At 46.4% G+C, this 12,330-nt stretch overlaps 1 protein-coding gene across 4 annotated transcripts in view; it reads right to left on the bottom strand.

Annotated features, from left to right (window-relative positions):
- Positions 1-12,330, bottom strand: part of PLA2G12B (phospholipase A2 group XIIB) — a 59,852-nt gene that overhangs the window by 33,389 nt on the left and 14,133 nt on the right. Inside the window, exons 2-5 of one of the 4 annotated variants that reach the window (XR_003757856.2) lie at positions 6,493-6,581; positions 4,477-4,642; positions 1,432-1,546; positions 571-837 (exon numbers count right to left, since the gene is read on the bottom strand). Coding sequence is in view for 3 of the 4 variants with exons in the window: in XM_029060179.2 (XP_028916012.1) it covers positions 795-837; positions 1,432-1,546; positions 4,477-4,642; positions 6,493-6,581 (413 nt within the window). In the remaining variant the exon portion in view is untranslated. Of the gene's footprint in view, positions 1-503; positions 838-915; positions 1,547-2,381; positions 2,385-4,476; positions 4,643-6,492; positions 6,582-12,330 lie in introns of those variants that run through there. The other 3 variants (XM_029060179.2, XM_029060181.2, XM_029060180.2) reach the window with 3 other exon arrangements.

Here is a 12,330-nt window from a genome sequence, read left to right as displayed (position 1 = left end):
AAAATGCAGTAAATGTTCTAAAAGTTTCTAGAAATACTAATATTATAGATTGTGAGCCCCTCTAGAGCTAGGGTCCATGTGTAATTCCCACCTGCATCTTGTTTCCTACTCAATCTCCTCCTGAGTAATGGCATTTTTAATGCTTTTAGATACAGCTATTTTATTGATAAGAACTAGTACACTTCAACAGCAGCTCCTAATTGACATCACCAAACTGGCGACATTTCAGATCAAGTACTATGGAAATCTCTCAATCAGTTGTATTTATTGAATAAACTAAGCACTTGGGAGAGCATAATATGACAGAGTTGGTAGACACAATTTGCTGCCCACAACCTGCTGTGTGACCTTGGGCAAGCCACTTAACTTCTCTATGCCTCAATTACCTCATCTGTAAAATGGGGATAAAGACTATGAGCCCCACATGGGACAACCTGATTAGCTTGTATCTATCCCAGTTTTCAGAACAGTGCTTGACACATAGTAAGCGCCTAACAAATACCATAATAATAATAATTATTATTATTATTAACCTCTCTCATACCTGAGGACTTTGAAACATTCACTCACCTGTACTTCTCTTTGCCTGTGGAGGCTTCTTCCCATTTAGGTGACATTGACATTTGAATGGCACAGAGAGATCATTTTGAGCAGAGCAGTTCAAACTGTGGTATTGGATTTCAACATAAACATTCCAGGATTTGTCCTGATTCATCAGAGATAACTGCCTTAAAGTACTCATTCCCAGGATAGCAGTCCGAGGTCATCTGCCCCAAACTGTAGAATTAGTATTGCTAGTTCTCACTGTAATGAGGTGCCATCAAGGTTTCACCTGTGCTGTAAAGAGGAGGAGAAAATGATTACCAGGGAAATATTCATTCCTCTTTCTGAGGGCAGAGACCCAAGGGAGCAATCTTTTTCAAAGTTTTTGCAGAGTCTGGTTTATTGTGTGCACCGAGGAATAGAGGGAGAAGGGTTCTCCTGAAAGCAAGTGAAACATGGACTTGTAGCAAACCCATGACCCCAGTCAACTAGGACAGGCACTGCCTCAAAGCTCAGCCGGGAACGAAAACCGGCACCTCCGGAGATCCCCGAAATCTGGGCTGCGTGTTTCCTGCCGCCATTCCTCTCTGCCACTTTGTGCGCCTGCCTGCCATGGATGCAGTTCCTGGCAGATGGTCCTCAGAGGGCAGAGCCTGCCCCAACAATCCACACCCAATCATCTCTCCTCCACCAATGCTGGGACACCCTCCTCAGCTGCCCCAAATGCAGACTCCCCTCCTACTACATAGTAGGCAGCAGAAACTGATGCAGCCGAAAAGAGTTTCTTGATCATACTGTCCACTCAGGGCAAGAGATGCATGCAGATGTGAATGTGTGTCCGAGGCCAGGGAAGGGGAGGGGGTGAGAGGGAATTTAGTTCTTCCTCACAATTCCTCCTTCTCCTCTTCAGCGCAAATGCAGGCTGCCCGCTGGCTGTTCATGAAGGGCCGGCAGCCCAAGGTCCACACGGTGTTGTAGACGGTGTCTGCTAGGGACTCGCAGGCTGTGGGAAAACAGGGGACAGGGGAGGTCGAGTTAGTGCAGGGCCACCCAACCACCCAAACCATCCCAATGGCAGCTAGGAGAAAGCTTATTTCCCAAGGGGAATTTGGATCTTTGGTATGAGAAGCCCCAGATCACACAGTCAGTAGTATCACCCACATTTTGAGAAATGTCAAATAACAATAATAATAATCATGATGGTGTTTGTTAAGCACTTACTATGTGCCAAGCACTGTTCTCAGTTCTGGGGTAGATACAAGGTAATCAGGTTGTCCCACATGGGGCTCACAGTCTTAATCCCCATTTTACAGATAACTGAGACACAGAGAAGTTAGGTGACTTGTCTAAAGTCTCATAGCTGACAAGTGGCAGAGCTGGGATTTGAACCCACGACCTCTGACTCCCGAGCCCATGCTCTTTCCACTAAGCCTAACCCTACCTGTCCCTGCTGCTAGCTCAATCTCTGGAGCAGTCCAGGATTTGAGAGGGAACAGTTTTGGACAAGGGTCCTCCCATTCCATTTTGCCCTCTCCAAGTCTCCAGTGGAAGGGGCAGCGAAAAACCTCATTGCTTGGATTAGAAAATACCTTTGGCCATCCCTAAGCCAGAGATAAACCCTTTGCAACCAACAGCTGAAACGAGATCAGTAGTTATAGACCAGATCAGATGTGGGTACGAGTCTGATTTTCATCTCCCACTCACTTGGAAGGATGTTACTAACCACAGACACAGACACAAAACCCAAACCTCTCTCTAACATCTGGTTTTTCAGTGGGCTTGACGCTATCCCGTGATCTCTGTCTCTGATGCGGTTGGGCTTCGCTGATGCAGAGAACCTGCTCTAGTAATTATAGGGTTAGAAGATTATTTCCCAAAGCCCACTGGGAGGTTTCCAAGCTTATGCTAATAAAGGGAATAGTTATGGAACAATTACTGTCTACACATTGGCAATCTGCAGTGCCAACCATTTCAGGAGGAAATGGACCTAAGTTTCAACAAAAGGCTAGAAGTAAGGGAGAATCTCCTGACAGTGGAAATTGATCGACAGTGGAAACTGCTCAACACTGGAGTGGGCTCTAAGAAGATGTGGTGGACACTCCTCTGAGGGTAGATGGGGTGATAACTGGACAGTGCTGTGGGGTCAAGGGAAGGTTTTGTTGTTTTTTTTAGGATAAGGGACACATGGACCTGTTGGAAAGCAGTGGGAAAGGACCTATTGGAGACTGAGTGGTTGAAGGTCACAGTCAGGGAGGGAGCAAATTGTGTTAAGGTTTGGAGGGGGCAAGGGGTAGATTTAGGGGGTAGAATTTGAGAGAAGGCAGAGAGCTCTCCTCTTGAGTTACTGCTGGAAAGGTAGCAGAGTTGAAGAGGAGGCAGGAGGAGGGTGGGACTAGAGAGGGGCAAGGAAAATTATAGGGAGATCACATCTGAGTGTCAGTTTTATCGATGAACTAGATAAAAGGTGGCAAGGTCATTCTCCTTGATCACCTTTCCTTCCACCATTCCTCCCACCATTCCTTTCCAGACTCCTCTGGTGAGTTGTTTATATCCACTACCTCTCCTTGACACTCTGCAATTTGGCTTCTGCCCCTTCCTCTTCACAAATATCACCCTCTCCAAGGTCACCAATGATGTCCTCCACACCAAATCCAAAGGCCTCTACATCTTAGTCCTCCTAGACCTCTCAGCTCCCCTAGACATTGTGGACTACCCCTTCTCCTGGGAACTCTAACCTTGGTTCCACTGACGCTGTCCTCTCCTATTTCTCCTCCTCGCTGGTGGCTCCTTCTCAGTCTCTTTCACTGCATCTTCCTCTTCCTCCCATTCACTAACGGGGAGTCCCTCAAAGCTCGTCCCACCCACATATTCAGTTTTTCACCAAATCCTCTCAGTTCTACCTTCAAACCATCTCTTCTTCTCCATCCAAACTGCTACCACACATCCAAGCACTTACCACATTCCGCCTCAACTACTGCATCAGCCTCTGCACTAACCTCCCTGCCTCTGATCTCCCCCCAATCCAATCCATACTTTGCTCTGTTGCCCAGATCATTTTTCTTAAAAAAACAAAAAATTCTGCACATCTCCCCACTCTTCCAAAACCTCCAGTGGTTGGCCATCAATCTCCACATCAAACAGAAACTCTTTACCTTCAATTTAAAGACACTCAATCCACTTGCCCCCTCCTACCTCTAACCCCACTAATCTCCCACTACAACTCAACCCATTCACTTTGCTTCTCTAATAACAAACCTACTCATTGTACCTTAATGTCTTCTCTTCTGCTGCTGATCACATGCTCACATCCCCTCCCTAGCCTCCATCTTCATACACTTACTAAAATCACATCTTCTCCAAGAAGCCCTCCCTGTCTAACCTCTCATTTCCCTACCCCATCTCCCCTCCTGAGTTGCCTATGCACTTAGGTCTTTGCCCTTTAAGCATTTTGATGCTCACCCCCAACCCTCAGCCCCACTGCACTTATGTATATGTGAGTTTATGTGGGAAGCAGTATGGCCTAAAGGAAAGAACAAAAGACTAGAAATCAAAGAACCTACACTCTTATCCTGGTTCTGCCACTTGCTTGCTTTGTGACCTTGGAAAAAAATCACTGAACTCTGTGCCTCAGTTTCCTCATCTGTATACTGGGAAGTCAATACCTGTTCTCTCTCCTACTTTGACTGTGAGCCCGATGTGGGAAAAGGATTGTGTCAGATCTGATTATCTTATTTGTACCTACCCCGGCACTTAGTATAGCCTGTGGCCCAAAGTAAGCGCTTAACAAAAAACACAGTTATTATTATTAAGAACAGGGATTGTGTTTTTCCCTTAGAATGTCTTTTCCCCAGGGCCTCAGAATAGCAACCTGCACACAGCTGGCATGCAATCATTGCTGTCCATAATGAAAACAAGGAGATATGCCCCACTCACCCTCCACCTTGGAGACGAATCCCAGGCTGCGCTTGAGGTCAGAGCAGATGGAATGAAGGCACCAGCGGAACTTGGCATCGCAGCGGTATTTGTTAGCCCCGCAGGTGTCGTAGCAGAGGTCCAGCTGGTTGCAGCACTTGGTCATGGCTGGGATCCCCAGGTCCAGCTGGAAAGGAAAAAAAATGTCCCATTCAGACTGCGGCCTCGGCCAGCTACAGGAACTCCAGTGGATCCCTCCAATCTTCTTGTCAGCAGCCCCTAGGCCTGCTGTCAGCTAACCAGTTCTGTGAGCCAGGACCACCACGTAGGCAAAATCAGGTAAGGACTCGGGGCGTCCTGGGCTCTAACTATGATGCTATTATTGACTCGCTTTGTGTTCCTGACCAAGCCTTCCTGCTCTTTGGTTTCCCCACCTGCAAAATGGGCAGAATTGAACTCTAGGTGCCTCAGAACAGCTTGAAGCTTGTGGAGAGGGCTCTACCCAGGGAGGGAGGAAGGAGGGAGGACTTAGGGCTGTCTCGTTCTGGAGGCAACGCCAAGGGCTGAGATGGATACCATAGTGCTGGGTAAAGGGTGGCACATCCAGGCAAGGTTCTTACTTCTGCCTTGCAAAATGGTCCTGCCAACTCTACTGTTCCTCACTGTCACTGTTTTATAGACTGACACCGTATGGTGCCAATACAGCAGCAATTAAGTCAGCAGGGATAAAGTCTCCCAAATGCTTTTCAAACTGGGATGGAGAAGAAACGATTGGAATGTACAGCTTTGTGACAGCACATCTCTGGGACCTCCTCTGATAAAACTATTAGCTCTCCCATACTGAGAGCCATCTCTCTCTTTTGGTCCAGGGGCTCACTGTTCTAGAAAGTTGGGGACCAAAGACTGGGGAGCACCATGCTCCTCAGGGCAGCCAGTCTCTCTGAGGGAGGCTGAAAGCGTTTGGCTCGATAGTCAGCCCCCACATGGGTCATGAGTCCAGAGTTTTAAGTTCATCCCATTTGTCCAAGGTGGTTGGTCAAAGGCGGGGTAGGGTTTCACTAAGATTTAAAGAGGGCTGTGGTGCCCCCTGGCCCTTGAACTTAGTTTTATTTGCACTGTACGAACATTGAACTTTCACCCTCAGACCAAGGGCCCGGAGCTCTCAGAGGCAGCTACTCCCAAAGAACAGCAGAAACTCCCTCCCATCATCCTCTCTGAAAACGACCCACCCAGCTATTGCCCTATTCCTGTCCAAACCCCTCGCATGGGTACTCTCTTCACATCAGCCAGACTTCAGCTCTCCCCATCTTCAAAGGCCTTCCGAAATCAAATCTCATCAGGGCTACTTTCCTCATTTAATCTCTAATTTTCCCACAGCATATTCCACTTCAGTCTTTTCCTGCCACAACCCCTAAATCACAAAAAGCAGCATGGCGTAGTAGAGCCTGGGAGTCAGGTCATGGGTTCTAACCCCAGCCCAGCCACATGTCTAGTGTGTGACCTTGGGCAAATCACTTCACTTCTCTGGGCCTCAGCTACCTTATCTGTGAAATGGGGATTGAGACTGTGAGCCCCACATGGGACAGGGACTGTGTCTAACCTGATTTGCTTGTATCCACCCCAGCACTTAGTATACAGTGCTTGGCACATAGTAAGTGCTTAAATACCACAGTTATTATTATTATAAGCATCTAACTTACATCTTTTACTACTTTCTACCTGCTCATAAGCACCTACCTTCTGTACTCCACTACTTCCTACCTGCAATTAATTTAAGTGTTTTTTCCTGCCCCCACCCTACAAGGAGATTGTAGACATCTTGAGGGCAGGGATCAGGCTCACGAATTTCTATTGTACTCTCCCAAGTGCTCGGTGCAATGCTCTGCACTCAGTGGGCACTCAAAAAAATCCAACTAATTATTTCATTGGTTCCCTTCCCTTCCAAAACGGGTTATTACTGTTCTAATGAGGTAGAGGATTCAATTAGCTTTCCCATTTAGTAAATCACCCCAGAGATAACATGTTAGTGATACATACACTTTCTGGTACCTTGAGACCCAAGAAGTAGGAACTGCAGCCGTTGGGTTCCTGCGGCTTGTAGCCAGGTCTGGGCATTGGTGACTTCCCTGGCGAGAGGAAGAAAGGAAGGAAACTGTAGGAAGAATTGAGCAAACCAGAATCATCTGATATCTGTCAGGCAAAGATGGTAATTAGCTTCAGATGAAATTGAAAACAATAATAATAATATTTAAGTGCTTACTATGCACCAAGTACTGTTCTAAGCACTGGAGTAGATACAAGTTAGTCAGGTTGTTCCACCTGGGGCTCACAGTCTTAATCCCCATTTTACAGATGAGGTAACTGAAGCACAGAGAAGTGACTTGCCCAAAGTCATGCAGCTGACGAGTGGTGGGGCCGGGATTAGAATCCATGACCTCTGCCTCCCAAGCCCATGCTCTTTCCACTAAGCCACGCTGCTTCTCAAGAGACCAGTGGATGGGTCTACACGAAGCAAACTTCAGGGTGGTTTCAAAGGCTAAAGAAAAAGTTACTAAATTCCTTGTTTTCCACCTCATTTCAAATCGATAGGAGGTTTATCTGCAACCAAACAAAAGGAGTTTGGGGACTCATTTCTTTTGATGGCAGGAAAGGCACCAGCAGTGGTCCAGAATCGGGGAAGCTAAGCTGCACCGTGTGCCCCCATGGGTCTGCCTCCTGATCGGTTCAGTCACCTATATGAATGACGGCAGCCACTTGGAGACAACAGTAGCTCTGCGAACCCGCTTGCCCGCCAGCATCCTGGACTCAGCCAACCCTGATTCGGTCATTTGGTCAGTCAATCAAACTGAGAGCTTACTGTGTGCACAGTACTGTACTAAGTGCTTGGGAGAGGACGATATGACAAAATAACAGGTCTCTGTGAGATAGCGGGAGGTCAAAGTTGGAAAAGGAAATGGAGTAAGTTAAAAAGCTGAAAGGCAGCCTGCTGCCAGGCAGAGGTGCTGACCATTAGGGTTTCAGGGTAAGATGCAAGGCAGCACCCTTCCGTGGGTTGGATTGGTCTCCAGAGCTCTAAAGCTGCTCTCCTTGGTTTGGGCTGACCATTAGATATCCTCCAAGTAAATAAGAGGCCAAAACGATATTTTCAAAAGAAACGCTTCCCTTGGATCAAGTGTTCTGTTCAAAGGGTCTAGCCAGAAATCGGTCAAAGGCAGAATTTCCAAGGGTCAAAGTAAACATCCGTTTGCAGAAGCACCCTATCAGATCCGTGTTTCTTCACAGCACTGTCTGCAGCCTCATTTTCAATCAATGAAAGTATATCTCTGCACCGCCTCACCCAGACCAGAACCCTGCCAGGCGGATGCATTAGCCAAACAGGCCCAGTTCCAAAAGTCCCCATCAGGAGTAGCAGCCAGATTTAGCTGGGTCTCCCTTTCTGTGACCTGCAGCTCCTCAGAGCTCCAGATGCCAATCAAAATGACTCCTAACTGTGAAAAGTGACACTACAGGTGCAAACCCCACTCGGGATCCTCCGTTGACCCTCTGAATGGGGCCTTAGCAAATGAGCATTCATCTTTCTGCAGCCCATTTGGCAGATTTTCCAATGTAACCCCAAACCCAACACCCCCACAGTTCATGCACCAACCCTCACTAAACAGACCCTCTTGAAAGCAACCTCAATCCTGGGAGGGACAATTGGGTTTGCCCTCCAATTCTCACCTCCGGAACCCATTCCTTGTCTCAACCAATAATAATAATAACAATAATGGTATTTGTTAAGTGCTTACCATGTGCCAAGCACTGTCCTAAGCTCTGGGGGAGATACGAGGTCATCAGGTTGTCCCACACTCTCCATTCCCATTTTACAGATGAGGTAACTGAGGCACAGAGAAGTGAAGTGACTTGCCCAAGGTCACACAGCTGACAAGTGGCAGAGCCGGGATTAGAACCCACGAACTCGGACTCACAAACCCACACTCTTGCCACTAGGCTGTGCTGTTACTTGTCAATTCTTCCTCTATTTTCCCTTCTTTCATTCATTTCACAAGCAAGGCACATGGAATCTTTATTGTCTTTGCATGATATTCTCTTTATCTACCACCGATTGATGTGATATGCCTGTCCACCTCTTAGATTGGGAGCCTTCTGTGGGCCATGTCTGAATTGCTTTTAATGTAATTACCCCAGTGCCTTGCATATTGTCAAGGCTTAATAACAACAATTCCCCATTTGCCCCAGTAACCCACAGTCCAGTCAGGCTGATCTCTATTATATTCCCACCCAACCACTGCCAAGGCATTCAGCTGTAACAACATTGACTAAACCAGACTCTAACAACCATGGAAATTGCAAATCCTGGAAATCCCAAAAGGCATGTTGTTTTTCCCCCTTGGAATAGAGTTCCGACTGAACACCTGCACTGTAGATGTCCCACCCTGGGATACCCCAATCGAGGCTCAAACACAAAGGCCTTCCTTCCTCTCAACTCACTCCCCTTTGGCCAAACAGGCTTTAATTGCTTTATCAGGAAAAACCTCTGATTACCAAGCTAGCACTAGATCCATAGACAAAATTCCATTTCCCATCCGCTTGATTGCGTCAGAGCATTAAGTGCTTAGAAGAGAAACTCTACAGCCACTCCCACTTATGGCATAAATACCCATTACAATGGAAATAAATCAACCAGGGATTGGAGTCATTTCTTACTATCAGAGTTACTCCACCCCATTTGGTTAGTGAGTAAATAGTTCCTTTTCCATCTCCCCAACTTAAACTTCCTCACCCCATTGGTGTTTAGCAAAATGACTAAGCTCTTCGTTTGAAAAGTTAACAATTCTGCATCTTTTTGAAGTCGTAAATTTGCAGCCCAGTAATTCCAGATTTGTCAGAAGAGCCCTACTTCCTGCTTAACCTTTGCTTTCTGGACATGCAGTTGAAAAGACACGCCTTACCTACACTAAACAGAAGTCAAAACACCGTGCTGAATTCTAAACCATCAAAGTTCATGCTAGGGTAACAATTCAAACAAGTTAACCATTTGTGGAGGGGCCTCTCCTCAGACAACAAGCTTCATCCATCTCCCACCTCCTCCAGGAAGCATTCTATGATTAAACTCATCAGTCCAGTCACATCAGCCCAACAATCCCACTTAGTACTTATATGTGCAGTTACCTTCTGCCTTGTTATATCGATTCACATACTTTACCTATTTATTCATTTATCCATCCTTCCTTATTCCTGCTATTATCATTGTCTGTTTTTTAAACTCCAGCTCCCACTAATGTAAATAATTAGTAATCATCTGTCTCATTGTTTCGCAATACCCCCAGGGTACTGAACAGATGAGGAAAAAATCTTTTACCAATTCTACTGGCTCCTGTTAACCCTACCAGCTCTACTCTAATCCCTTTCTTTCTGACTCTTCCTATTGGGGGGAAAAAACCCTCATGATTCTTCTCTCTTCCTTAAGGCTTCTCCTCCTCCCCTGCTGTTTAAATTCCCTCATACCACAGATTTTCCCCTTTTACATTTCTTGCTATACTTTGACTGGTCCACAGAACCACCCAGACTGTCTGCCCTAAATCCAGGACATGAAGCTCTCAAGAATGGTAAAACTTGGTAGGAAAGTACACATTACCCAAGGTTTAAATGAGGCAGTCTCCATCAGATTTTGCTCCCCGAGTCAGGAGCTGAATCTCTCTGCTGGGGGAAATGACTACCAAAACACAGCCTTGGCTATTCTGAAAAGCAGCATGGTGTAGTGAATAGAGCAAAGGCCTGGGAGTCAGAAGGTCATGGGTTCTGACTCTGCCACTTGTCTGCTGTGTGACCTTGGGCAAGTTCTTTTGCTTCTCTGGGCCTCAGTTCCCTCATCTGTAAATTGGGGATTGAGACTGTGAGACCTACATGGGACAGGGACTGAGTCCAACTTGATTTGGCTGTATCCACCCCAGTGCTTAGTACGGTTTCTGGCACATAAGTGTTTAACAAATATCATTATTTTTACCCTGGTTGTGAATTGAGGCAGAGGACAGGACGTTCTGGAGGAAGTATATCCATGGAGCCACTATGAATCGGAAACGACTCGATGGCACATCATAATAATAATGATAATAACTACTCTAGTCCTAATTGCTGGCCATTCCCCTGGCTGGCATGGTACCAACCAGGATTGGACCATCGAGAACTCTGGTTTGGTCTGTCGGATCGTCTCTTTCTACTGCTATTCTCATCTGCTCTACCCACTGTGAATCCAGATCCCAGGACTCCGTGGACAGGATCCAAATTACCCAAATAGCAGCTGTTTGGCCGTTTCTAGCTGTCGGATGGAATGGGTAAAAAGTATGAAGTATCCTGAGGAATATCCAATCCTGCTGACTTTGCTCTTTGCCTTTTTAAGGAAGTCAAGATCCTATTATCTCCCCTAGTTGACCCCAACTGAGTGTGATCACTTAAGCTTCCTCTTTCCCTAAAGTAAAGCTAAATCTGGGTCTAATGCCTGAACTTCGTGGGATTCAAACTCAGGCCCATCAGAAATTTTTCCTCCAAACGGCCTCTACTCTAATCCTCTCTTCCCAAGCATTCTCTGACACCATGACTTAATTCTCAGCAATCTGTACAGCTAGGCAAGCAGTTTTAGGAGCATTTCTTTGATGGCCTCACAATTTTCTAGGTCCTGAATGTGTTCTTTTAGCCTAGTTCTAACCTGTCCACTCAGAGCTCCTGACAACAAAATTGGCCCAATTATTATGGACTTCTGCCTCTTGGAGTTCCCTTTCCACCCCCACCTCTTCCTTATCCAAAATCGTAGGTCTAAGTTTTCCCTTTACCCCCATGCTTCCCAATTTATCATTTTCACAGGAGAGCACTGCCGTTCGGGTCTGTAAATTTCAGAGCCCAATTTGCACTTGTTCTGTGTGCCGGAGTACAGAGAGGGTGACCCTACCATTCAGGACCTCCCCTGGCAATTCCATAGCCTGGAAATCCCCTAGCCTCACCTATCTTTACACCTTTGACTATCAACTTGATTGCTGGGGTGGAGTTTATCAATCAGTGGTATTTACTGAGCACTTACTATGTGCAGAGCACTATACTAAGTGCTTGGGAGAATAAAATGCAGCAGAATTAGCAGACATGTTCCCTGCCCATAATACATTTACATTCTAGAGGGAACTGTCACAGATTGAATCCTCGGATTGAATCCTCTTTGGATCACCAGCTCCCCATCCAAGCAGGGTCCCTTCTGACCCCTCCAGGGATAAGCCACCCAAGAGACCAAAGCTTGTCCCACAGCTTCCTGCTACTTAATTTAAATGCTGAGTGCCCCTGAGCACCTCCTGGAGACTTGAGCTCTTTCTGAGCCTCCCTGCACAGAACAGACTGTGAGACCCCGTGGGACAAGGCTGTGTCCAACCTAATTAACCTGTATCTACCCCAGCGCATAGAACAGTGCTTGACACATAGTAAGCACTTAACATATTATTAATAATAAAAGCTAAACAAAATAAAATTAAAAAATCACTGGAATGCCTCTACAGCTCACCTCACCCTTCCATGCACACACCCCCCTCCCCACCGACTCGTTGCACGCTATGCCCCAGTAGGACCGTGATTTGCAGGGAAAAGACAGCACGAATTATACCACATGAACCAGTACAGCTATATTTCCTGCACAGTGGTTCTTGGCCCAGAAGTCTCATCCATCGTTCTGAAGGGAGACTCCATCACCATCATCATCCTTATCAACAACCTGCACATACTTTATTATCATTATTATTATTATGCTATTTGTTAAGCACTTATTCTGTGTCAAGCACTGTTCTAAGCACTGGCTAACACTTCCCTTCCCCAACCTGCCTAGCAAGGGGCTCGAGG

Source organism: Ornithorhynchus anatinus, chromosome 3 (genome assembly GCF_004115215.2).
Source record: "Ornithorhynchus anatinus isolate Pmale09 chromosome 3, mOrnAna1.pri.v4, whole genome shotgun sequence".
In the NCBI taxonomy this organism is placed as follows: Eukaryota; Metazoa; Chordata; class Mammalia; order Monotremata; family Ornithorhynchidae; genus Ornithorhynchus; species Ornithorhynchus anatinus.
The sequence above is the reverse complement of the archived record's forward strand: the minus strand, read 5'-3'. Positions and strand labels throughout refer to the sequence as shown.